This window comes from Fulmarus glacialis, unplaced genomic scaffold (assembly GCF_000690835.1).
Source record: "Fulmarus glacialis isolate BGI_N327 unplaced genomic scaffold, ASM69083v1 scaffold50364, whole genome shotgun sequence".
Taxonomy (NCBI): domain Eukaryota; kingdom Metazoa; phylum Chordata; class Aves; order Procellariiformes; family Procellariidae; genus Fulmarus; species Fulmarus glacialis.
Window position 1 is genome coordinate 15,929 of NW_009208434.1, and position 27,586 is coordinate 43,514.

Genomic DNA, 27,586 nt, shown 5'->3' on the forward strand with positions numbered 1-27,586 from the left:
ACAATATACTCTTTCTATACTTCAAAGGTTACACAAATTTAAACTTGAATCATTTAATCATTTCTGATTATGAGATTGCTAAAAGCTCTATATAAAACTGTTTTTTAAGACTTTTTTTTTTCCAAATTTCAACTTCTGCTTAATTGATACATCTAAGAAAAAGAATGTTTTACACCCATTACAGCTAGATGTACTTTTTTTAAAAGGATTTTAAAATTCAAATTGCAAGTACACAAGACTTCAGATTTGAATTTTAGCTCTCATTTCTTAGTACTCAGATTGGCCGAACTCAGACTAGACAGGCAAAGGGGATCATCATCATAGGTGGCAAGCAAAGTTAGGAAGGGGAAAATTTCCAAATATTCATGTGTATACATACACATAAATGCACACACATGGTAGCATTATACTGTGTAAAGAGGAGGTGAGCAAACATTTCTGTCCTAAGAGGATTTTCCACAATACCTTTCCTGTATACCCCTATTTTAACATTTGTTTATTTATTTAAATGTCAAATTCCTTCTGCATTTCTAAACACTGGGGATCCACAGAATTTGCACGAGCTTTTTCAGCCTATAAAGGTCTAACATCTCGAACATCAATTGTTTCTATCATCTACCTTTTGTGAGCAATGTTTTTTTGACAGTCTGCTTAAAGTTTTCTCACTCAAACGCTATGACATGCTTATAATTTCTGCAAAATTTTTATATAATCTTCTGGATGAAGAATTTTGGACAAAACTTGGATATGGAGCTTTTATATATATACTACTGTACAGATACAGTAGATGACAAAGCTCTAGTCCTTATCAGAATTTGAGTATTGGTATTGCAACAAGGTTTCTTCTACTAAAATTAACAACTGAAAAAAACCCCAAACAAAAAACCACCCCAACCCCCCCAAAAACAGAAAAAAAGAGACACCCCCAAACTATCCTCCACAATTACCTTTTATAAGAAAAATAATCGAAAAGGGACCCCATATTTTTAATTTCCCATCTTGTCCTGCTTGACAGTAGAGATAAACTCTAAGAACACAGCTGAGATTCAGAAAAAAAGACAAAAATTTTTTGTTCTAGATTTTTTTGTTCTAGAAAAATCAGAACATATGTATAGATCCTGTTTTCCAATCAAGATATTGGCTGCAGGATTTGAATCTGGGGCAAGCTTCTTGAAAAGCTCACTGTTTTGGATGACGGTTCATCTTCACTTAAAAGCGTTGAGGAATACGCGGTCTTTAAAAAGCACCAATTCACTATGCTCTCAAGTGTGGCAGATACAAAATAGGACACCCCAAAGGCATAGGTCAAGAGCTTTGTATTCCCCAGGGGAAAAACAAACAAAAACCCACAACTAACCACAAAAAACCTCTCACAATACCCCCCGCAATAAGCACTTTTTTGAAGGCATAAATTATCTATATCTATGTCTATCTATATAAGTACATGAAATGTTTAAAATCTAGTTATGTCCTTAAAATGAAACAATGAGCTAGACTAGAATATAGAATGAACACTATAGAATGATATAATGTTATGTTACACATTTTAATTATACGAATACGAGAAAATTCCACATTAGGGCAGCAAGTTAAATTATGCCATATTCAGACCATATCATATTGCAATTCTTTGAAATCAGGTGACCTGATCTTTGTAATCAAAACTGCTTGCCACTATAGCAAGCACAGAACACTTTCTATTTACTTACATGATTTCAAAATTGAGTGAACATTCGATCCAACTTTAACTTTCAGAAGTTAAATATTTAAATTGGGTTTTTCTCTACTGCACAATTCTGATATTAAACAAGAGATATATTACACATTTCAATGTATCTTAATTTATGGATCAGGGTATTCTAATTCATAGGCTGGCAAACTTTCCCATAAGCTGTTTGTGTCAAAGTGTGATAAAGCAGAAATTAACATCTGAAAGGTGCCAGGAAAAGCATGCTACAGTTTTGGGATAAAACCCAGGAAACAGAAAACTCGCAATATTTAGAATGCAAGTAACATGCTGTAAAGGTTTTTGGAACTAGCATCATCATGGTAATTCCTTCTGCAATTTTGACAGAATGCATGGCTCACCTGCTTTTTGGTTATATGACTTTTAAGGCATATATTAAAACAGGCAAATTACATATTGTAAATATTTACTGACAGGTAACAATCCTAGCTTTTATGTAGTGCACCTGTGCAGCACAATTTTTAATATGTATATCGAGATATCACAATATATATTATTTGTAATAAATAAATTTTGCTTATAATGTCAAAACTATGTCTACAGTAAGCCAACCCACCAACGTAATTATATTTTAATATATTAGACATTTTAATGAATTTAATTAGCAATGATGTCTTCAGTTTTTTTGAGATTAAAAGCTTTCTGAAATTTTTCTGATTTGCCTTTTAAAAAGAAAATATGTGCAAATACCAAATGGACAGAAAAGCATAGGACTTTGGCAAAAAGGCTAGTTCAGCATTCTAATTTTTAGCCCTTGCATGAGAAAATACCACTAAGCTCAGCAAGAGCTGTTCTATAGATATTTTAATTTACAGAGAACATGGTTGGCAAGTACTTCATAAATAAAAAAATCTTATATTGCACAATGTCTATTTCTACTTATATGACAACAATGAAAACATGATTTCATTTTGCAAAATAAATCAAAAAAACTAATGCAAAATCTAGCTATGGCTAGACCATTTAACCTATTTTATTGTTCAAATGCAGTTCTTACCTGTTTCAGGATCACTGAAATCTGGTAATGTAATTGTATTAAGCTGTCTTCTATCAGCAATAGCTCTGTCTAACAGGCTGCTCCCACGTCCGGAATCACTGTAATGAAGTACAGAAATTGTAAGCTATTAAAATATAAAATTATATACTGAGATACAAGTTGCATGCTGCCCTCCTCCCACAAAGGTTCTTGCTATGAACAGATTTAGTACTAAGCACCACTAACCATTCACAGTGCATTAAGCCAACTGCATTAAAACAGAAGCTGAGCAAAACTAAATCCATATTTACTTCAGCAATTCTGTTTTCATAATTAATACAACCACGAAGGTCATACAGGCTTTTGATGTGATTCATAGCTAACAGCTTTACAGAAAGGATTTATTGTACCTTAAACTTTTATATAATATGAGGTACAGCTCTCACAGTAAGCCGAGATGGCAGATGTAAGTTTGAAAATCCACACTTTTCCCAGACTGAAGAGAAACACTAATCTCAGGACATCTAATTTTAGGTAAAGATGTTCCTATTGTGCTATTAGGATCAAATTCAACATTTTGAACACTTCCAACATCTCAGGAGCCTAAGCAGTAGCAGTGGTTTTCACTGATTGCTCCTGTGGACAAATGCACTTAATTTCTACTTGAGTTGTAATTCAGTATCTGTCCCTCAGGCTTCTTATTGATATACTTGCTGGAAAACTAACTGCTCCTAGAACTACTATTAAAGATTCAGCAGAAGAACAGGGACTGAAGACCTAAGTGCTCCTTCTCCTTAAGATGAGGCGAGTATCGAGACACATTGACAGAAAAGTGTGAGGAAGCACACTTCCTTCTTTAACATTCTATGGTTAATACAGTAATTTAATTTTTAGGATTGTAAGTCTGGTACTATTCACTATCAATTAATACTTTTTTAAAAACCTCATTTAAAAAAAAAAGCATCCCACAAACTTAAAAATAATTAAGCTTTAAAGCAATTGGGCTGTTAGCCCAACTTAGCAGAGTGCAAACGTTTGTCTGATTCTCACTGAAGAGACAAAAACTCCACAAAATTCCTAGCTTAAAGTAAAGCCTGAGAGACTTTAATCTGAACGGCAGGACTGGAATTCAGTACATCTTTCCATTTGCCTTAATTTTAAAATCCCCTCCTTCCGAATTTGAACTGAGAGAAGAGCAAGAAGCGTTTCAGCAACTCTTTATAGTTGCACACTTCAAAAATCAGTGAAACTGTTACTAACTTTAGTAACAGCAAAGCTGCTACTAAAATGGTATAAAAAAAATTTCACATTACCCTAACATTATTGCATGAATTGTTTCCTTACAAAATGCCATTATAGAAATCCACAGGAAACAGAAGGGAACTTTCTGTGACACACACTATCAGCTATAGTTGTTACATCAGTTGGTGCATATTTTCTGGTAGCTGCTGTATTAATTACTTCCTCAATCCACAAGCAATAACATGCCAAATGTTGCTGACAAGGAGAGCCAGGCTTAGCATAAGTATCTTCTAAGCACATCACTGGCATTGTGGTTTGTTCTGTTTTCCTAATGCAAACTAAGAACTGCAAAAGAATTGAACTATTTTCTAATAAACTTGAAGCAGCAGGCTGAAGATAAACATTTAAACCTTCCAAGCCTTGCACCACAAAATAAATTTTAAATTCATATTAACCATCTAATGAGGAAAATGTTTGTATGCCAATTAAAGACAAAAGAAAATTGTTCTAAATCAGCTGAACAAAGGCAAGGCACAGTGTTGCATTTAGCCCTTACTTTGTGTGGTATATCTAGTTATACATAATTTATTTGCATTATTAAAACATTATTGAGGACATTGACCCAACTTTACTCCATAAAATCTGATTAATTGCAAGAAGAAATATTTAACAAGAAAAACAGCTTATCAAAAAAGCGAGTTCTTATCTTAAAATGATACATCAAAATTAGTTTTCAGTCTAAATCAGAATAGAAAAAGATGTTTCAAACAAACATAAAGGATATTTAAATCTTTGAAAAACAACATTCTAAAAAGGTTTCACATAATTAAAAGACCTTTTATTATTGGCTTAAAGAACTATTAAAATAAAGCTTCAATTATTTCCAGTGGGAAACACAATTTTCAAACAGTGCTTTTCAACAAAATCAAGTGTGTATTAAAATTACAGGGGTTGGAAAATTTAAGTTTTCACAACAATCCTGCATCATCATTCTTCACCACATCTGGAGTGCAGTTGGGTCAATAGAACTTCCCAGTCACATTTCATGTCTGAGTGATAATTGTTATCCCAGTCAGACAGATCTGGATCACCGTGATACAATATGAAGGTATCCAGCCCTTAAATTTCACACGGACTGTCCAAAGAAAGGTTACAGCGTGGTATCCGTATTCACTGTTTGATATTACTCTGAGTGTGTGATTTGTGAAACCTGTCTCCTTCCATCATGACACTTATCCACAGCTCCTGTCTATTCCATTCCTAATTTGATTTTGATTTGTTACCATAAACCAGAACTTCAAGAAAAGCTTTAAATGTCAAGATAAAAAAGCAGTAAAAACTATCAGATGCAAAGTAGTCCTCGCTAATTTTTCCACATAGATGTTCTTGAGGGAGAACAGTGACATGAGAGTTAGCAAACATTGCTGTTTGAAGCTGACACAGCCAAGAATAAGTTTTCACAGTCACTGCTGATGTCTGAAGGAAGCCACACTTAACATGTATTTAACATGGCACAGTAGCTTTTAGCACAACAACAACAACAACAACAACAACAAAGTAATGACAAGCCATGATTAGAGGCCTGATCTCTGTAGAGGATGTAACATCAGAGATGGAAGGTGAAAAGTTGTGCTGGAGTACATGCAAAGCCTCGCTGAAATTAAGCTTACATAGAAATTGTAACTATTCTGCACAGCACAGCATTCTGACAATAAACTCTTAAACCACCCTCCCCACACACAAAACCAGCCAACTAAAATAAACCACCACCCACTAAGTTAGAAGAGGAATTCTCTCCCAGGTCCCTGCTGCTAGTTCAGTGACTTCAAGCTGAAAATAATTCAGCTCAAACCTTTCTGGTTGGTGACGTACTTGCTTTCTATAATCCCCGAGTCCTGCTTCCTGCTCCACAACGCAGTTTCAGAGTCTCTCTCAATGCACTGTGACTGACTCGGGTCCCTTCCCAGGCTTTTCCTGCCACACCCTCCAAACTTCCCTGCTCTGAACTGCTCACTAGTTTGCTAAGGAGAGAAGCAACTTTCCCTCTTTGGCCATTAGACCAACTCTCTCAATCTTCTTAAAGAGATGCATGTGTTTACATAACTAAGATCAAACAAAGTAACAGCAAAAACTGAACAGATAATGTTCATCATACTGCTATACAGGTATCCGATGCCACCTGGTACAAAGCTCTTCTGCTGCAGCATCTATTCTCCAGAAACTGTCAACCCTTCAGACAACCAGATAGCAGGAAATTCTGCTTGTCCTCTTCTCCAGGTACTTGATAAACGTGTTGAATAGTACCAGCATGGATTTCTGCAAAGTGGCCTTCCTGTTTATTTCACAGTTTATCTAAATATATATGGCAAAGGACCTTCACAGAAGCATTTTGAAAACCCAGATAGGACTATATCAACTCATCCAAATACTTGCTAATGCCTTTGAAGAACTTAAATAGGTTTATAAGCAAGACCCCCCTTTAAAAAAAGCCATGCTGACTTTTCAAGCACATCATATTTATCCATGTGACCTCTGATGTCTCTATAGTCTTAATTAACATCTAGTCCTCCTTCATTTTATTTAGTGAAAGTCCTTGAACTAAATTTCCACTACAGCAATTCTCCAACTAGCCAATATAAAAGGCTCTATAACCCAGATCAGGGAAAAAATCAAGACAATACCAGTACGTTGAGCCCCATCAAGGAGAATAGCAGAGTTACCCAGTCTCTGTAATCAGAGTTTAGTAGCATTGCAGAGTTTAGTAGCTTTGGCATACCTTACTTCACAGAACTCTGGGTAGTTTCTGCATGTCCATCAACTGGTACCTTTGCACTTCAGTCTCTAGATTCCCAGAGGATTAGTTTGTTCATATGAAATACCAGACCAAGTAAAAGCAGGACTGCTGACCTAATATTGCCCTGAAAGGCTATTGAGCAAGGTATCGAGCAGCCTAGAATGCTTAGAACCCAAGCATCTTACCTGGGGTTAGTGAGATTGTAGCAGGATTTCCAAATCTGGAGCATGTGTTTACAGGTGAGGAGTGCTTCATCTGGGCCTCTGCACAGGGACTCCAATTTGACTTTTGTAAACAGTAATCTAGTGAAAAGGGAAAGAAAATTAAAAGAGAAAGAAAAGAGATTCCAATTCAGGAAAACATTTTTAAAGATAGCCAACATCATACCAAACTGGAGAAAACATAACTTCAAAGACAGTGTTAATTTAAATAATTGTTTCATGAAGTAATTACAATATAGTCAAATACCTAACATCATCAAAGTAACAGTTCTTTTTACAAGATGGCCTTTTCAACTGGACAGAAACAATAGCTGACAGGATTTTAAAAATTTTTTTTAAAAGTTAAGCAAGACAATATAGCTTAGTGAAATTAGCAGGACCACTAAAAACAGTACTGCATACGTTGAAGAGAAAAGAGACGTCTTCACTGAAGAAAATCTTTGCTACTTTTATGAGAAAGGAAAGTATTTTCCATTAACTGGCTCAGATAATAGTTATCTAACATATAACTCAAAAGAAAACAACTCAGTACTGATGAAAGTTACTTCCCTACAATATCAACTTTTATTATAGGAAATGGAAGAGGTTATACTGAAAAAGATACCACTAGACCACATAGATTCATGGGAGGTAGTCAGCATTGGTAAGGTCAACAAGAAAATGTAGCTCCACTCTATGTTGCCATCAGCAGGCACTAGAATTGGTATTTGACTTGAATTTTGAACATTTTGAACATTTACAAGTTCAAAACCTGAAGGAAGCACATCATGCATCAAATATGCAGCAAACTATTCATAATGGAAGCAAACATGTTTGCCAGAATTCACTATAAATTAATTCTGATTTCAAAGTCGATGTTTCTAATGGCAGCAAGACAAATAAAGTGCATGTTGACGCCTGCATATTGCTATTACATTCCATGTATCAATAGAAGGTTCTCCCCAGAGATTAGCTTAGACACCTTCCTGGATAATTAAAGAATATAGATGCAATGTGACAATAAAGGAGCTAGTCAATTGGTATGTACATTTATAGGAGTCTCAGCATCTGGGAACAGGTAATACACTGGAAAAACACTAATATAAAGCAATTTTTAGTAAATTGCAAGATTAAAGAGCACAAATCAGGAGTAGAGGATGCATATAAAACTGTAAGCCTACTTTCTGTTTTTAAATCCAGGTGTACTTCGGCATTTTATTCCAGTGCAACCTTAATCATCCTAAGTGAAAAATTTGTATGAGTGGTCATATGGTTTGCGTGGGAAGACTGAGAAGGGTGTAGAGGGTGGGCATGTGTGAAAGCTCAGAACTTTCTTATCCCAGATACAAACTTTGAGGCTGCTAATAGTAACTGCAAATTGCCAGAGTGTTTTCTCAAGAATAAGAAATGACATCAAGTGCCTCAGCAAGTTACAGTAGCTAAAGCTTTAGTGTTGCACTGAACATCCTTTACAGAAACTACCCAGCATGTAAGTCTAAAAATGAATCACACTACCTTATATGTACCACGTGTGTGTTGGTGGGACTGAGGAGGAAATGAAAGGCAGGTCCCTGAGTTACTCTAAGACAATGAGCACCTGTGGATAAGCAAGGTAAATAAGGTCATATGGAATCTCACCTGATGTCTTGTAGGAATGCAAAACAGAGTAATCAGTTACACTAGTTTAGCTTTCTTCCTATCAGTAAATCAGATTTGAGTATACAGGGAATCATATAAATAATTTAAAGTCATATTTCATTTGGCAGAGTGGTCCTTTCTAGATATTCCAGACTATATCACTGGAAATAAAAACGTCCAGGTCTGTCCATCATTTTACTCAAGAGAGAAGGAAAAATGACAAATAACATCCTCCTCCCCTGACACTACTACATCTATTCTATCCTTAACATGCACACACACCCCACACAAACAACAAGACGTAGGCATCAAAACCCAAACCCAAAATCACAGGAATCTACCTCATACAATCCTTTCCTGTTTCTCTGTACGTGAAAAGAAGAGAGTACTTTTTACAGTTTGAAGAGCCTATGGAAGTTCAATTTTTTAAAATTTGTGATCATAAAGCACTTTACAAAAGTTATGGAACATAATAAATTCAGAAGCACTGAATTTACAATCCATTCTAGAAAGAAGATAATTGTAATATATACCTTATTATGTACAGTTAACAGACTGCATTTACATTAACAGCCTTCAAGCATTTAAGACTTTCAGGAATTCTGTAGCAGAGAGAAGGCACAGGGTCAGTAAATCACTAAGATTCAGCATGCAAGAGCTAAAAGAAAAATTGAGCAGGAGATAGAAAGGGAGGGGATTTGATTATTAAGAAATGACTTAAACATGTGTACAAAATAGCAGGAGTCTGTGCAACAAAAATGTAAGAACCTGGATTACTAGTGCAGGGTTCAAGGGCAAGATAGCAGAAGACAAATATACTTGTAAGAATTATTGCAACACATCAGAGTTTGATGCTTTTGGATGCACTTGGTACACATGCAACATCATCCCTGTTTCTTATACATTACGGCAATCATGGGGACTGGACGGTTGCATGTTTCCCAAAATACAAACAATAAACAAAGTATGACGGAAAAATATTCATAATTCTAATAAAGAAAGGCTACACAATTATATCTAATGGGGAAAAAAAGCACACTGGTGTGGTATTATCCACACTAAACCAAAAATAATCTTTTAAATAGAAAAGGTTGCATTTATCAAGCCACATAGAGCAGTTTCCCTGGGTCCAAGAAATATTTTGACTGTAAATCACAAAATAACTAAGACACTTCAGAAAACTGAAATGGGATGTTAATAACAGAATGAAAACCTGCCAACTAAATGTTTACTTAACAAATGGGGGAAGGAAGGGGAGAAAGAGGAAGGAGGCAACGGGCAGGAGGAACACCATGTGACAAACAGGTCTCCCAATTTAACTTAATTCTTCCAAATTCCTCTGAAATATGGCTGGAGGTACGAGTTCATAACAAGATAAACAAGCAGCTCAGGGACAAGTATTACCAGGAAGATTTTAGAAACCATGAGATAGATCATCTGAAAAAGGATTTTCAGAAAGGTCAGCTTCAAGCATCTGTGGAAACAAGTCTTCTGGAATACAGCCTGCATTACTGACACAGAGAATTTTAAACTTCACAGGGACATTTTCACACCAGTTTTTAATACACTGTTAAGAAGGTGAAGAATGGATAAAAACTACCAAGAAATAGAATGATGAAAATCAAGCTATACATTTTATGTTGTGTCAGTTTGTGAGAGAAGTTTAAATTACTGGCACACGGTACGGAACAAAACATGACAGAGTAACCACAGCATGGTGGGACAGCACTCATGACTAAGAATGCAAGTACTGAGGAACAGACAATATTCAAAATAGAAATGAAGAGTAGAACAACGTGTGTCCGCGACCTGTCAAACTGGAATAAATATAACAGATAACAAGAACAGAAATCTGTTTGGGTCAAATCCTTTGGGGTAGGATTAGACTAATGGGGCATTTGTTCCAGCATCAGTGTTTGATATGGATGCAGATCTTTAACGTTAGATAAAAATAAAGTGAATTGTATCACTTTAGGAGACTAATTACCCAGACACAAAATGGAGAACAAATCAAACTCTTAAGTAGAAGGGCTTAGTTATTCTTGGAGCTAATAGATGACAAATTTATGAAATAGCTACTGAAGCAGCAAATGACTCCATTACTTCAAGATGTTCTCAATGAGGACATTATAAAACAGCTGCTCGTAGCCTGATCCATATATTACTGGATTTTTATTTAAATAAAGAATGAAAAATCCCAAATGGGTTTATAACTAGGTCTTTGAATTTCAGCAGCATACACCCAAATAATTTGATAGCGAAGGTTAGCAAAGACATCTGAGATACAGCAGAAGCCTGGCATTTAATACAAAAATGCTTAAATGTTTAAGGATCCGCGTCTCAAGTTGAAGGGGTAAAATGCGATGTTTGACAAGCCAATCATTGATAGCGTTGTGCAAGTAAGACATCAGAAACACGCAGAAATCCCATCAAGAATAGCAGGAGACAGAGAGGGGAGAGAAGAGAAAGAAAAATCAGCACAGAAAGCTGCATCTTAGGTATATAGTAAAAAGTAAAGCTAAGCTATACCTGAACAGTTATTACACAAAAAAATTACAGTCTTTAAAGGCTTTTTTGTACCTAAGTAGGGAAAAAAATGTGTATACTAAACAGGGACAACGGGATGAACATTAAGGATACTCAGGAATGAACCCCCAACCTCCACTATAATCCTTATCTATGTTGTCTCAGATATGAAAACAATCACAAATGGAGAATAGGAACACTTTAAAAATTATTGAAGTTAATGCAGTCAAAAATAATCCATTTCTCAGAATTATGGAAACAGTGACACATAAGATTATCCTTTCTAACGTAAAAACTTTAAAGAAAATATCACTTCTGTAATGACTGGGGAATAGCAACTATATTGCCAATGTTTTTTACAAGAGGGAAGGCACAGATGAATATATACAATCTTAATAACATGCAAAAATTTATACAAAAATAGCATACAAAAAATGAAAGGAGTATTAGATAACATTGTTAACGGAAAAATGGGTTATAGTTCAAGTTTAATAAAGAGATTGTACCAAACAACCTGTGTAACAGTTATTCCAAACTAGAGCTGCCTAACAGCCAGGTTCATCAAGGCGAGACAGCTGTGAAGAGGACAGATGCAATTCTGGAACATACTAATTGGAACAGAAAGAGAAAGAGACAGTGCCATTGTACAATACCCCGGTGATACCACATCTGGAATGTTATACATAATTCTCATTATAACAGTTAAAAACACACACACAAGAAATTTCAAATTGGAGCAGCTGTAAAGAAAGGCTGGGAGGGTGATCACCTGACTGGAGACTAAAATATTTCATTTAGTCAGTCTAGCAAAACAAAGCGAAGAAGAGGTACAAATTCTATCTATAAATACAGATGAGACAAGCACCATGAAGGGAAGAGAACAATTTATCTAGGGGATAATGGTTCCACAAAAATGAGTGTGTATATATATATATAAAGGCCATACAGACTATTAAAACATTAAGGGTGGAAATTAGGTCTCAATATTATAAATGAAATTGTAGAAAAGACTGCTTCCTCACAGTTTGCTTTGGATAGACTGCAGAAGAGGTGGAGCAAATAACCCAGCTGTTCTTAAAATACAGCTGGTAAGTTCATGAAAAGTATTACAGATAGGACAACTGCAATAATGGAGCCTTGTGACTTCCAAGGTTCTTGCTAGTGCTCTATTTCCTAATCAGTACAAACTAATCTATTAAATTGTGATCTGAAGCTTTCCTTACCAGCCAGCCAGTGTAATTTGTAGCATAGTTAAGAATGTGTGAATCTCCAAAATAAAATCGCTGTCTTAATTATGCCTCCTTCTTCTCAGCCAGCCTGTTTCACTTTTTGAAATAAAATACCCAGATGCTACAACCACCAATTCCCTTCCACAGCAACACTCTTAAAATGTCAGGAGATCAAGAGGAGTTAATTTGTCCAATACCGGCTTAAGTTATTAAGGATATTTCTATTCTGTAGAATGAAGCTCCGTGGGAAAGCAGTACGCAGAATGCATAAAATTAAGTTTGAACAAATATTATTCAATATTGATGATCTGAAAGAATCTAAGTCTATTCACCTTTCCTAAATAAAGTGTTAGCAAGTCACTTCTTGCACTCAACAATTACATATATAGGAAAAACTTCCGATGACTGTTACAGGAATCATAAAAGAAATGAGACAGTAGGAGGAAGCCAAACCTTATCAAATTCAGTTTTTCTTAGTCAGTACATACTATCAGCAAGTGCCCTTCTGACAGTCTTGTAATTACTCATAAACAAATAGTTTAAAAGAAAAAGGTTAAAATTAAAAGAAAATCCTGGAGTTCCCAGCATTTACTTCATTCATAGTCCAGAATTTGACAAGTTTTCTGTCTGCAAGATTGCAGCTTCTTATAAAAGGAGGAGGTAGGGCTGACTGCTTTAAGACCCTTCACTTGGGAATTCCACTTGAATCCAACAGGACTGTAATTTATGTGTAATACACTCTCCTAATGAAAAGATCCTTATAACAGCACAGTAGGAAACTTCCCAAACAATTTGTTCAGCAGCATGGCTTAATAGCTCTCAAGCTGGATTTCTTTTTAAAAACCCAGCGTATAGCTATAGGAACAAATACAGCCTTTACACTCTAATGTGGAAATGCATCACAGAAATAACTGACCAAGAAGCAAATAAGAATGCCAGCAAACAGGTAGTTGAATATAAGCCCCCAACGAAGCAATTACACTCAAAATAATTAACACAACCTTTTCCAACAGACACGATGCAGGTGATTCTCTGTATAAATGATACTGAAATATTTTGTGCAGTTCTTCTTTACGTGTGATGAAAACTGGCTACAGTTCAACAGTGCAACAGGTAACTGAAAGGCTAGAGAACGTGCCCTACTGTCAGCAAGTAAGGTGACGTTCTTACCAGAAAGGACATTTGGAGGTGACCTGATTACAGAAGCTACCATCAGAGTATGAAGTCACCAGTATTACAGAGTGCTAGTAAAGAACCAATGCCTGGAAACAAATAAGGGATCAATTCAAATTAAGAACAAAAATACAGTTTTAATGAAGAGTGCAACTGAAACACTGAAACAAGCTACCACACCGTTTCTGCAGTTTTTGATATGTTCTTATCAAGATGGGATGTCCTCTGGAAGGTATGCTTTAGCTAAACCTATATTAATAGAAAAACTAAAGCAAATTTTGCAACTTCTGATATATAGAAGGTCAGGGGTTTTAAATTTCTGATATATAGAAGGTCAGGATCCTCTTGGCTTCAAACTCTATTAATTTGAGCATCCAGTTTTGACAGCTGTCCCTTTAACGCTTGCTGTAGAAAGCTTACAGCTTCACATTAGTCAGCTCCAAAACATCTGCATGATCATAAAAATGCAAAATGACACAATTGCAAAAATTTAATCTACAGGGAGAATGACAACATGAAACTAGATAGAATATGAAATACATATAGTTTTAAAAAGGATTTACTTACTCATTCAGTGATTTTAGGTGCATCACTTCTATCACCATGATAATCAAAGTACAGAAAGAAATTCATAGAGGTGTCTGCTGCAATTGCAAAGTGAACCCCTGCACAGTCAGTCTACTCCACTTTGAGTATTCAAGGAAAGTTTTATTATCAGGAAAGATATAAATATAAATCGTTCATTACAAAACATGAAAAATCATAATTTGTAAGTACATTGAAATAACTTTTTGCATGATTGAACAAATTAATCTTATTTCCTGGCAAATTCTTTTGAATTTCTGTGACATTGCTACCCAATCAATTTCTCTTGCCTTAGCCTGAAGCCAGTTTCCTCTTTCCCAATCAATCACGTCTGTTTCTCATATTTATTCAAAGTGCCAACAGTCAGGAATGAGTCTCAATTATCCAAGCTGCATTTGCAAGCTAACAAGACACAATTAATGAGAAGAGGCTACCGAACACAACTATCAGCAATGTTTACTTAGGTATTTTTTTCAGCTGCTTCTATCAATCCAGTTCCTCCAGGAAATCCAACTGACTGAATCACTGGATGCCCAACACCGGCAACAGGAGGTCAAGCAACCAAATCTAGTTTTTGTAAAAACTCCAGAAAATCATTTAACTTAATAAAAAAAGTCTCCTAAACTGTTTCTCAAACAATCACCAAACACACCCAAAAGATGTGAAACCTCTTCCAAGTGATTCAGGAAGAGTGACAGATTTCTGTAGTGCCAATATTAATCATAAGGGTAATCTCCTCCAACTTTGGCTGCACAGATCCCCAGTAGTGGGAAGCCCATATACATATAGAAACATAGATGAAGTAAAAATAGGCAGTTCAGATTGCTGTTTGAAGCCTGACTCTCAAACAAGCAAAAGATGCAATAAAAACAGCCCTCAAGCCCCAAAATAACACAATTTTGCGGAAACCATGAATAGGTATCCTTGGTGTGCATTGTATGGCCTCTGCTGCACCCTTTGAAATATTACTCCCCATATATTTGTTCACAAAGCAGTAGCATTGCTTCTTCACAAGGAAAAGCAGCAGTCAGTTCTGTGATTTTTGGTGGAGTTTACTTATGAACTCAATGTCCTTAAGAAAATGTAAATCTGTTAACCATAATGAAGATAGTTTCTGACTAAAGCCAGAACAAATTAGTTATACTTGAAAACTTTTTGTTTTCCTGCCTTGAACACCCTGCGGCAGCTAGCTCATGACCCAAACTGGGACTCTTTCAATCAAGTTTCAAAGAAGAATCTACAACCTAGCAAATATAATTCAGGGATAAGACCCTGAGGCCAATGACCAATTTGTTATATAAAGTAATATCTACCTATCAACAATGTCTTTTTTAATGGATCATTCTGTAAAAGCACATAACAACCACAGAAGGAAAAAAAAAAAAAAGAACAAGCCCTGCATGAAAAAAAAAACACAAGCAACTGATACTGTCTTTCATGACTTACAGAAAAATCACTCCTGAGAACAAATTCATTTCACTCCCAAGATAGGACCAAAATGGAATGGATGTGAAAAAGCATGTTGTCAAATGTTGACAAGAATGTATACACCAACCTGAAAGACATGATTTTGACAAGACTGGTAGATCACTACTTCTTATCCAACCATGTATTACTGCCCTTTCCTCAAATAATTCTCAGTGCCCTATTTATCAAGGAAAAAAAAAAAAAGTGCAAGTTTAACCAGCACCACACACTGTAGTGCAACTACAACCAACTTCAGGAAAACAGAATAGCATAGTCTATTCCCTTTAATTGATAAATACACCCCTGTCCCACAAAACATGAGTGTATGTATCATCATACACTGCATGCACCTACCAGCTCTTCTGTTATGCCCACCCAGACAACTCCCAGAAGAGAACAAGTTTGTTAATCAATGAACTGAGAGGGATGTTAGAAGGCTCTACGATTCTGGGAAATTTAATGTAGCTCAAAAGAGCCCTTTGAGGGTCAGGAAGGAAAGGATTTAATAGTTTTCAGAGGAGTGACATATTGGCCTGATGCTTCTGTGAAATGTGCTTGGAAGAAAAAAATTTCCATCACACTTCAACAAATGTAAATGTTTAAACTGTGAACTTAGTCTTCAGTTGTCTTCAAACCTGTTACCATACGTCTTTCCTTTTTGAGTGTACTTAACATTAAAATAACATGCTTGCACTCCTCAAATAACGCATCTGCTGTTCCCTACTTTTGCTACTTTAAAAGCTTGTCAGCTGCTATGCAGTTCAATTTTCAGCATAAAATTAGCAATTAATGTTTATTATTTTTTTGCCTAATTAGACTAATTACAGGCACTATACTCATCTTTAAGTGCCTCAACACTTGAAATAATGAGAGAACCCCAAACAACTAGGATTAAGAAAACAGTATCACAAGTATTTCATTAAGAAACCTCCCTCTGTCTCCTGATTCTCTGAGAATCTACTTTTGACTAATCATGAAGTAGAAACAGATAGAAGTGTTGTTTCAAGATTTCGTACCATTCAAAAGACCACTATGATATAGATTCTTCGTAACAAGCAGATAAAAAGACAGGAAAGAGTCATGGAAAGGAGTTTGTAAATAAGGCTCCTCAGGTAATCGCACATATGACTGTACTATATATATTACACAAGATATACAAGCCCAATATGAACCAATGCAACACAACAACCATTACCTTGCATCACCTTGAATACACCTTCAGACTCTAATGCACACCTCTGGGACTGCTTATACATTCAGGGTAGGCAATCATCGTATTAATGTAAATAAAATTCAAGGAAAACCCAAGCAGCTAAGACCTCAAGCCTCCCTCATAGCTAAGTACTCTGGTAATTTAGGATGTATCGTGGCTCCTTCCTGCCTACTCTCTTTGCATTCAGGGCAGCATGTCCCTGCTTCTGTTTCAAGAGGAGAAAGGGATCATTTCACCCAGTCTCCCACATAGTTTGATGGTTAGGACTCTGAGCTGCTGTTAAGCTGGAGAAGAACTGAATTTCACATTTCTACTACAGGGACAAGTTGTCTAATGAAAGGTGGGGGAAAAACAGCGTAACTTTAGATTAATTCAAATGCAGTAGGACTTGACTGCATTTGATTTGACTTAACTATTCAGATTTTTTGGTGCTGGCACCTTACTCCCACCCATCTCACCAGAGCAGGGTATTCATAATCTTTTCAGTAATCTTAATCTGTTCAGTAATCTTTTGTCTAGAGATCTGTTTGTCCCTGGATCAAAGTCAAAGCACTCAGATTTCAGTAGTCTTCAGAGATCAGCTAGCATTTAAAAGTACATTGATGGTACTGCTCTGAAAAACACAGGTAACTTGTCTATAAGTAGAGTGGTTACAACCTAGCATTTTAAGCTTACAAAAAGTTTGAAATGATAGTGCTATAGGTATTCAGCAAATATCTTGCATTTTGATTATTTCTGGAAAACACTAATACATACCTATTTCACTTTTAGAGGTTTCTTAGATTTTCACGAATAGCTTTTCCTATACCCCTTAAGGTCTCAGAGCAGATTGCATATTTACGCTGCCAATATAACGAACAAAGGAAGAACAATCAACTCTTTATTAAAAAAAAAAGCTATACCTTGCTGCTAACAGCATAATGTGATGTCTGCTCACTCCTTCCACTCCTTTAGATAATGATGGGACAGAAGTCTTTGGCTCTGAGGAATTTCTTTCTACTTACTGACCTGCAGGTGCACGGGGCAAAATCACTATCTGATTGGCCGTGTGTGTTGAGCAACTTTCTAGCTTTATAGTGCAGGAAGGTTAAAGCTAATATAAAATACGAAGGTATGCTTGCTATATGCCTCAAATATTGAACATGAATTCTAGGAATGCATCAGATTTTAGAAGTTTAAAAACTGACAGGCAACATATTTACTAATTGACTACAACAGAAGAATGCTGGAAAGTATCCACTTCTCAGCATGACTTACAGTGTATTCTATGACTTCCTTGCAACCTCTGGCATTTTACAAAGATGTAGTATTATAAACTTCTGAAAATTTAGATTCTTTTCAAAGAAAAGTAAAACAAAAAGAACATAGAGCTGTGAACAGGGCAGGACAGCACTCAATGCAGCAATGCAATTACAGCATACAGAGGTATGCAGATAAGAATAACAATAGAAGTAATAAGAAATAATATAAATCACAAGCCCTATGTTTTACTTTAATATTTTCCAAGTACGGAGATTTATTATGCTGCAAAGCTACCGAAGTATCATTTTGCATATGACTGAGATAATGGATTCATTCTAACAGAAATAGAGAGAATACCAAGAAAAGTCTTGTACTATCTAGCTTACTGAGATTGCAGACATAACTGCAAGATAAAACATAAAACATGATGATATTTGAAGTGCTTACAAAAGCCAATAAAATACCATAGGTGTTTCAGTATATCTAAAAATTAGCAAGCCTTAGGGGAACACAAGAGGATCTCTTCCCAGTCTGCTAGGAAGTATGGTGAGATTGTACTGTTTACAGAAGTTGCAGAATAATAGAATCAACAATACACTAAGCATTTGTGTTTTGTATTTTATATATATGCACATATATGTTGTCAACCATTTCAAGAGCACCAGATATAGCGCGCACAAACAGATCGTAAACTTGAGGTTTTGCTGATAAATCCTTGCAAAAATAACCCAGTTACATGAAGGAATCAATCCAAATTTATACTATTGACCAGATGTGTCTGTCTGGCTGTCAGTATCAATTGCAGAGAGCACACAAGGAATCTCAATCATATTCTTGACTTCTCTGGGAACCAGAAGCAACCTGACTAAAAACAAGACTCTAAAAGCAAGCGCTAAAAAAAGGACTCTAAAAGACCGTCTAGATACACATATAGCTGTATCTCACCTTGGATTCTTCAGCAATTGCTGCCCCATTAGATTTTTATAATAAAATTAAAAAAAAAAAAAACAACCTTACAAAAGTACAAAATCCAAATGTATTTTAAGTTATACTTAACATGAAGAACAAACACAAAGAACTATTTCTTTCTTAAACAACAAGAGAAATCTACCAAACGTGCTTCTTCCCTGTTCACTTGTTTAGTTATCCATCAGCCAACTTCAGATGACTGGTTATTATACAGGCAAAAGAGGAGATTCTCTGTCATGATGTATTTTACAGAACAGATTCCATACAAGATGCATAAAGTTATCTGTAGGATGGGATAAATCTATCCTAGCTAATGGTAAAGTCCTGTTTATCCTTCTTAGAATACTGCATAAAAACAGAAGACAGAAAAAAATACTCTAAAACATGCAAAAGGGAGAAAATTATCTAAACAAAAAATCTGTAGAAAAAGACAAAATAAGATCAACTGTCCAGCTCTAGCCTCCCTTCCAAAATGAAATCCTTAATTACTATTTAACGAGCCTTTAATAAAAAGCAGACTTGTATTAAATGGGCAGGGGGGAACACTCTTGGAAAAAAGCCAGACCAATCTCCAAATCCACCCCCTCTTCAAATAAATGAGATGAGAATCTAAGAAAAATAAATATGAGAGAAAGCATAGAAAGCAAACATGACATTCACTCACATAAAATTTTCTGGATATTCACTCAAGGCCATATCAATGATATTCAAAGCATCATGATAGTGTTTCTGGGCTGATAGCAAGAGTGCAAGGAGATGAAGAGAGTTGGCATCATCTCCTTGTAGCTGCAGAGCCTGACGAACATAACCCAAAGCTTCTGGTATCTGATTAAAAAAAAAGGCAGAAAAAGAAAGTACCACTATTAGAAGTATTGCCTATTACTTGATTGCATGTCCATAAAATTTTCAAAATATTCACCTGGATACCATGAAGAATTCTATAGATTCTGTAAGACACTACTGAGAAGTTTAAAATGGACCTGATGCTCTACAGTGAACGGTAAAAATTAAATAATATATTAGTCCTGGAAAATAAGATACAAGTTTTATTAAAACAGTTCCCTTCAGCACTTTAAAATATTCACTTACTATTCTTTTTCAAGTATTGGTTGTATTCCTATATGATTTTAAAATACTTTAATTGTAACACATTAACTAAAATGTATAGCTAGACTGCAACAGTAACTTTTCTTCACATGGAATTTCATCATCTCTTCTGCTGCATGTGCTTTTGCTCAAAATAAGTACACTAAGTGCTAAACCCAGGAAATTTAATTAAGCAACATGAGAAGTTTGGAATTCAGAATTACAGATTCATAGCCTGATACTGAAAAATATTTTGTGCAATTAAAGTGACAATCCATTCCACTCTAATGTGACATAGTCCAATGTCTCTGCTACTCATTAGCAATGAAAAGTAGTCACTTAGAGCATGTAAACTACTGTGCTCAAAACTACTTCCTAAAATAAACATCACACAGGAAAAGGCTTACCATGACATATACAAAGCTGCTCCACAATATCCAAATTCATGTGATATATGGTAGAATCCTAAATCCCTTAAGCATAACAGCTGTACAAGTTGGACTGAGCTCTGATCTCTTTTATAGCTTTAAAATATTTTCCAGTTTTCTTACACACATTTTTGTAATTTTGTTCACAATAACCAAACCTCCTACAAGTATCCAGAAAAGGCATGGATCTTAGCAGATACGCAAGATTTAAGCACTGTCAAGATCATTAAAGACTAGATTCAAGAGTCCCACTCTCCAGATAACCAGTCTGAGCAGAGATTACACGTAATAGGCAAAAACAAGGTGAAAATTGACTTTTTTTCCTCTCCATCCAGCAACATAAATGCTGAAACAAATAAATTGAATGACATATCTTATTTCTAAACCTAGCGCTGGAAATATTGGGGTAGAACTCTGGAGAAGTGCACAAGACTGAAGGTGTTCAGAGTTAATATGTCGGGGTTTTTTTCCATAGATATGCATACATGCACAAGGAAAACCAGGTTTTTATTGAAGAAATCTTCATATGTATCCATCAACAGATACAAATTCTAATCTTCATATGACAGTGTGAGGCTGCACTTTTAAAACACAACTAACCTGTCTGGATATGGCGAGCTGCAGTGCCAAGTAAAATGCTGCCAGATGATCTGTTGGAGACAAACTGTGAGCCCTTAAAAACAAAGAAACAAAACAAAAAACTAGTGAATTTTTCCCCTGTTAATACAGGTTAGACATACACACAAATGCATATATATTCATGTACCCATATTCAGATCTCTTTACTACACGTATGCTCATATTTTGATACAAGCAGTGTTCATTCCAGTGACTTCTCTGTCACTTTTAATAGAAAACAATAACGTCATTTTTAAAAGAAATTATGTAATTTCAGTATAAATCTTAAAAATGAGCAATACAAAATGATTCTTCAATTAAAATATACTCCTAAACAAACACTACATGTAATTATCTAAGAAAAGGAAAAAAACCCTACACCAAACAAAAATCCCCCCAAAACAACATGCCTTCAAAGACAAGGATTATGTCATCTGCACGAGAGGTACCCAAGCAATTGCACTGACCCTGACCAGGATGGTTCTGAAGCACAGAACTCAAAGAGGATGAGTAGCAGCAAAGTAGATCAGAGTTTTGTTCATTTTTCAGACTCCCAAAGTTTAAGCACATTTTCAGTCCAGGATACTAAGCCTCCTAGGAAGGCAGCTACTTCTTGGCTTTGAGTTGCTTTGAGATTAAGTTAGTACAGCACCTTGCTATGTAGCAATGTAAAAGAAATCTAGGCTGGACAGCTTCTTCATCATAGCGTTATAGTGAAAGGCAGCATAACATCTGACTCATCATGACCCTCTGACTTCTCAAGTCCAAAGAGACTCCATTAATTTAGCAACTACACCTAACACATATCAAAGTAGTTTAAGTTATTAGGAGACAGTTTCATATTTTGTTAAATTTATCTGTAAATTGGAGATTGGAGTCAAATATAAAGCCTAAGAGGGTCCAGGACCAGCCCTTTTTAAAATTTAAGTTCACAAATCAAGCAAGACTAAGTGAGAACAAGAGATTTTAACTTAGAGAGTACTTGTTCAGCCACCCAAGCTTCAGCTAGTGAAAGAATAAAGTTGTTACTATCTATCAACTGTTTGGCGAGTTCTGTGAAACTTCAATTCACACCAACCACAGGAAAAGCACTGAAAGTCTTCCAAAAAAAAAATGTTAGTGAAACAAACACCCTCTCAGCACTGTGCAAAGACGGCAACAAGCACCTTCTCAAACGGCCACGATCACAAACTGGCAGCCTTGAAATCTGGCATAGGCAAGGGTCCAAAACATAACTGTATTTCTTCAGGACCTCTACTTTTTCAGGAATTGGTCCTCTAGAGAAGTGATTAAAAAACCCACAAAAAAACAAAACAAAAAAACTTGGCAGATCAAAATAGTGAGCCCAGTACAGCTGCTTGTTTTATAAACCGTGTAGGAGATGAATGGAGAATTTCAACTTCCACCTCCTGGAAAACATTTATTTTTAAGATGTGGGAATAGAAAATGGGCATGACTCTGGTATGCTGAGCATAGCATACGCTCCGTGGTAACAAATTTTCGGTAAAATCCTATACCTAAGTTATCAACACAAGGAACCAGCAACATTTTCAACTGCATTGAAGTGTATTTCCAGTACAGCTGATATATCAGGTGTGAGTCTCTCTAAGAACACAAGTGGGGAAACATGTTAATATGCAGAACAATCACCTTTCAAAACATACTTTTTCCCTTCTCTTAGAAGGTAGCTATGGGATTTTTTATATGCAGAAACTCTGTTCTTTTCAAGGGCCAAATCATTCTGTTCAAGATTCTGTGTGGAGTCCAAGCTACTCATATCAGCAATATCACTAACAGCAATATTAGCAATTCACTAGAGTTTTCAAAACATATACCCTGCACGTTACTAAAACCTCCGAAAGATACTTTAATTAAAAGCCTATGTACAAGTTCGTTCTGAGAAAGGCCAGCAGAAAGGACGAACGTAAAACTTAACATCAATACCTTGGAACATGCCCTTAAAAATACAAAACATTGTTTCTAGGAGGTTGTATCAACTGCAAAAAGAAAAGAACAAAGAAAACCCCAAAGCATCAGAAAGTTGCATAGAAATCACATGCAATTAATCCTCACGTTCCCAAGACCTTCTGTGTATAAATTTATATTCTGCTAGTTAGCACAAATATTTCAAAGCTCCGTATCACTACAAAACTGAAGTTCCACTCAACATATATATAGCTAAAGGACATGTGTAAGGGTTCACTGAAAAGATGCTAGATATGTTTTCAAATTTCAACTGGCACTGTTCACTCCTAGGAAGTCTTCGAAACTGAACAGTTAAGAAGGTATCAAGAAGCTTATTATGCAAATGTAGAGAATGAAACAGGAAAGTTCCTGGGTGAAAGACAACATAACACAACCAAGCAACAATATCTGAATAGAGAGTGTGAAAGAGTAATTTCACAGTAATAAGAAGCTGAATATCGTTTGAAAAATAGTTCTCCTAATCTACTGAGTATTGCTTATTGTCTTTTAACTCAAACGACTTATTCTTTTTCTAGAGCAACCTAATAAAATATTATCACAATAAGCAATATGCTACCTATAAAAGCATCCTCATATTTACGGGTGGTCAAAATGCTGCACAACCTCAAACCTCAGAAAATGGAAATTTTCCAGACAGATCGATAGCAGCGAACAACTCTCAGAATTCTGGGAATCGCTATACTAAACTGGAGGATAGAGTCAGCAGGCACTGAACTGGAATGGACTAGCTTCAGGCTATGGTTCATTTCATCCCTTGCTGTTTCAAAGAATCAACAGAAGAAAGCAAATCACTATTAGAATCTCAAAAGTAGTGAATGGGTAGAAATGGTTAGCACAGTATTTTTGAAACAGTCATGATAAGTCAGTGTTAAGAGGGAAGGGTGAAAAACTGAGGTATAAACCAGGAGGTAGAAAGTTCAGTTTCAACATGGAGAAAGAATGCTGATGTAATAAAAACTATTAAAACATTAAGGAACCGGAAGAGCAAAGATACGTTAAAACATATTTACATACAGAGGAATAGTTAAGACAGAAAAAGGAAAGACCAATACATACCAGCCTCACTCTAAAGTTACCTGCAAAACACTTTTTCAACCCTAACCCCTCAGATACAAAATCACCAACAAAAATACCAGACTTTGCATTCACATTAATGCACAAATCAGCTTCCCTGAAGCATTCAGGCCTATGTCTCCAAAGTAGGGTTTTCAAGAGTATATAAACAAAAAAGAGACATATTTAGACATTGCAGCACTTCTGCCAGCTCTGCCATCAAGATTTGTTTCTTCTGTAATAAAGGTAGAGATGTTCTTATTCACCTGTTTATTGTCATTTCATTTGCAGAGTCAAACCCTTGAGAATGAACTACTGTCGTCCCCAACAGTGCTACTTCTGTGTAAGGCACTTGGAAGACAGGGCATTTGTGTTGTCACTGCCTGTTAAATCTCCAGATAGAATTTTTTCTTCTTCCCCCTAGCTTACTACCTTACTACTTGCATTTCACCCCTCATCCACAGCAGCAGGGCCTCAGTTACCGCAGTGCCTCTACAGAGATAATTGCAAAAGCCTCCTATATAATCTGATCAGCAACCAACTCTTCTAGAAACACCATCACATTAAACCATGACTTAAAACCTTGCATCATACCATTTTCCCTTCTAGATCAGAACAGAATTCTCCTTTGAGCAAATAATTTATACTAGAGAGCCACAGAAATATCTTTAAAACGAAATAAAAGGAAATGCTTAGAAATCAGTTTAGATATTTCTGACAGAAAATGATGAAGTACATGCTAAAGAAATACATTCTGTACTCATGAAGGCAGACTCCCAGATGTGAAATCCTCATTACACAATCTTTTACAGGTCCCTCTTTCTAACACATAATAAAGCTTTTCACTACATACAGCAGAATGAAATGAAAACATTAACACCCACTCACCTCTGAAATGCAAGAAGAGCCTTTCTCTGCAAGACCTCTTGCATCCCTCGCAAAGATGCTGAAAAGGATATATTTAATCAGAGATACGCAAGATCAAGAGATTTCATTCCACATGCTCATTGAAGAAGTTTTAATACATTGACTGAAAAAAAACGATTGCACACAGAAGCTTTAATTTTAAGTCTAGCATTCTGCTAGGTATCCTTTTTCAGGCAACATGGGAATTTCCAAATGTGAATATTTACTCTTATCTTACCATCAGTAGCCTGCAGACTGTAAGTCAATCCCAGTGCCAAGTAGCCTTTTGCTTTGAACTCCGATGTTTTGTCCCCAAGATCAACAACTGTTTTGGCAAATCTTTCAGCTTCTTCCAACTGAAAATATTATAAAACATCCATGTAAGTCTAAAACTAGCTAAAGCTTACATTATAATGAGACGAACGCACAGCATGTGTATTATGCACACTGAGTCTGTTGAAATCTCAGCCATGACTGCTTTTAAGGACTATTCCGTTTTCCATTAGACTTAGTTTTCCTGCTAAATACTGAGTAAAGAACACAGATATAAGCTGAAGCACCCACTCCTATGGTTAAGAGAAACTCTGGCACATAATACACAGATCATTCTAAACTTACTGTGGTTTTGCCATTTTTCTTTTGACTTTTTTTTTTTTTTTAAATAAAAAGGCATTTCTGGTCCATATATTCCATCTACCATTTTTGCATTTCATAAATAGAATTCTTGCCCCATGAACCATTTCTTTAGGAAAATCAATTACAACAACTATGGCTCCAACCCTGCAAAAAAAAACATAGCCATGCAGAACTCTGCATCACATATAGTAGAGCTGAATGTATGTGAACTCGTAAATAAAGAAACATATAAAAGATCAGGGTTTAACTGCACACTCATGCTAGCACACTATTTAACAATCTAGAAATAAAAAAAACCATTTGAACCCATTCCAGTAAATGTAAATGCTAAGTACAGTAAGCTACTCCATATAGAGCCAATCCATAGGGAACAATTTACAGAACTAGGATCTACGTTAATTATTAAGACTGTATTTTTGTCAGACTCAACAAGTCATGTTTCTGCTACTGCACTATTTTGTCAATTTCTGATTGTGACCTTTCCCTCCTCTTTTCCTCCTAAAAATTACACGTGTATCTTGAAAACCACACAATGTTCTTTGATCACCTTAATGGTTTTTGTACAGATACACCAATTTCAAGGTTATCTAAAATACAACTCCATTAACATTTTTTAAAAAGACATTGTCCCTACTAGGAATTCATAAACATGGTATCACTCAAAGAGTCTCTTGAGTATAAAAGATTTGTCTCATTATCTTCCAAAAAAAGTTATTTTGCTCTTGCACAGAGGAAAGAGAAGTCTAAGTTGCATTTTTAATCCCTGTGTGCCAACGTTTCAATTTCTAATACATCTTTAGCTATATCTTAGATGAGTATCAAGAATGCTACCTTGATAAACATAACCATTGCTGTCAAATATTTTAAATCAGCCATGCAAACAGAGATGCACATGTGCATATATGTATCTGTGCTGTATTTTCAGAGATGACCAAATGCATGCAATCACTGTGCAAAAGTATTGCTACATCCCTAAACCAAGATTTTGTTGCCTTTTAGCACAGCTTTTGCTGAAAAGTCAAAGAATGGCAAAGCTTACCCAGTGGAGAGATCCCATACAGAGCTTTGCAGCAAGGAGTGGAATAGTTGCATCATCTGGTTTCAAACGTATACATTCCTTCAAGACTTTAACAGCTCGAGCAGACTGTTAAAAACATTTTCCGTTGAAATTACTAAAAGCATAAATATGTTTCACAGATAGAAGATTCCTATTTCCATCATTTACTTTATTCCCATGTGAAGGAGACATTACTAAACATTTTGTTGACAATTTGTCACAAATGCAAGTGAAACACAAGACTTTAGGCACTGCTGTCATTATTTAACGCCTATGAACTATCATTAAGCGTCCCCAGTGAAACATGTGCCCAGAATGTAATTCCAATGGTACCTGATTCAGAAAACAGTTTTGAGATGCATTTAAAACTTTGCTAGGCCTGTAAGCTCACAACATTTGAGCCAGGCAAATGAAAGAGCAGGAACAGGACAGAGTCTTCACAAAAAGCAGTGTTTTAGTGCTCTTTGAGCGTTACAACAGCACTTAGGAATAGCTCTGATACAAGATTATATAACAGAGTGGCACTGCTCCTCTTTTTTTAATTCACTTGCCTCTACCCAATCACAGTTTAGAAGATACTCTAAATAAACAGAGAATGGGAAGAAGAATCAAGCCCCTTCAGAATGAATGTGCTTCTAAAAATATTTTTTAAAGAAAATACAAATAATTCCTTTTCTGATCTTTTAGAAAATTAGTATTATTTATATTACATAATGAATGGGATTTATTTTCCATAACATGAGAGGGAAAACCCGAAAATAGAAGATAGCATCTGATAACATAAGTTCCTAGGTTATATAAAATTAAAAAAAAAA

The 27,586-nt window shown here is 35.7% G+C and overlaps 1 protein-coding gene across 1 annotated transcript in view; it reads right to left on the bottom strand.

Moving 5' to 3' along the window:
• Positions 1-26,858, bottom strand: part of TTC7B (tetratricopeptide repeat domain 7B) — a gene marked incomplete at both ends in the record, with an annotated part of 41,565 nt that extends 14,707 nt beyond the window's left edge. The window contains 7 exons of the mRNA XM_009576463.1: positions 2,745-2,842; positions 6,945-7,061; positions 19,666-19,826; positions 21,116-21,188; positions 25,061-25,118; positions 25,317-25,434; positions 26,754-26,858. Of these exons, the coding sequence (XP_009574758.1) occupies positions 2,745-2,842; positions 6,945-7,061; positions 19,666-19,826; positions 21,116-21,188; positions 25,061-25,118; positions 25,317-25,434; positions 26,754-26,858 (730 nt within the window). The remainder of the gene's footprint in view (positions 1-2,744; positions 2,843-6,944; positions 7,062-19,665; positions 19,827-21,115; positions 21,189-25,060; positions 25,119-25,316; positions 25,435-26,753) is intronic.
• Between the last annotated feature and the right edge of the window lie 728 nt (positions 26,859-27,586).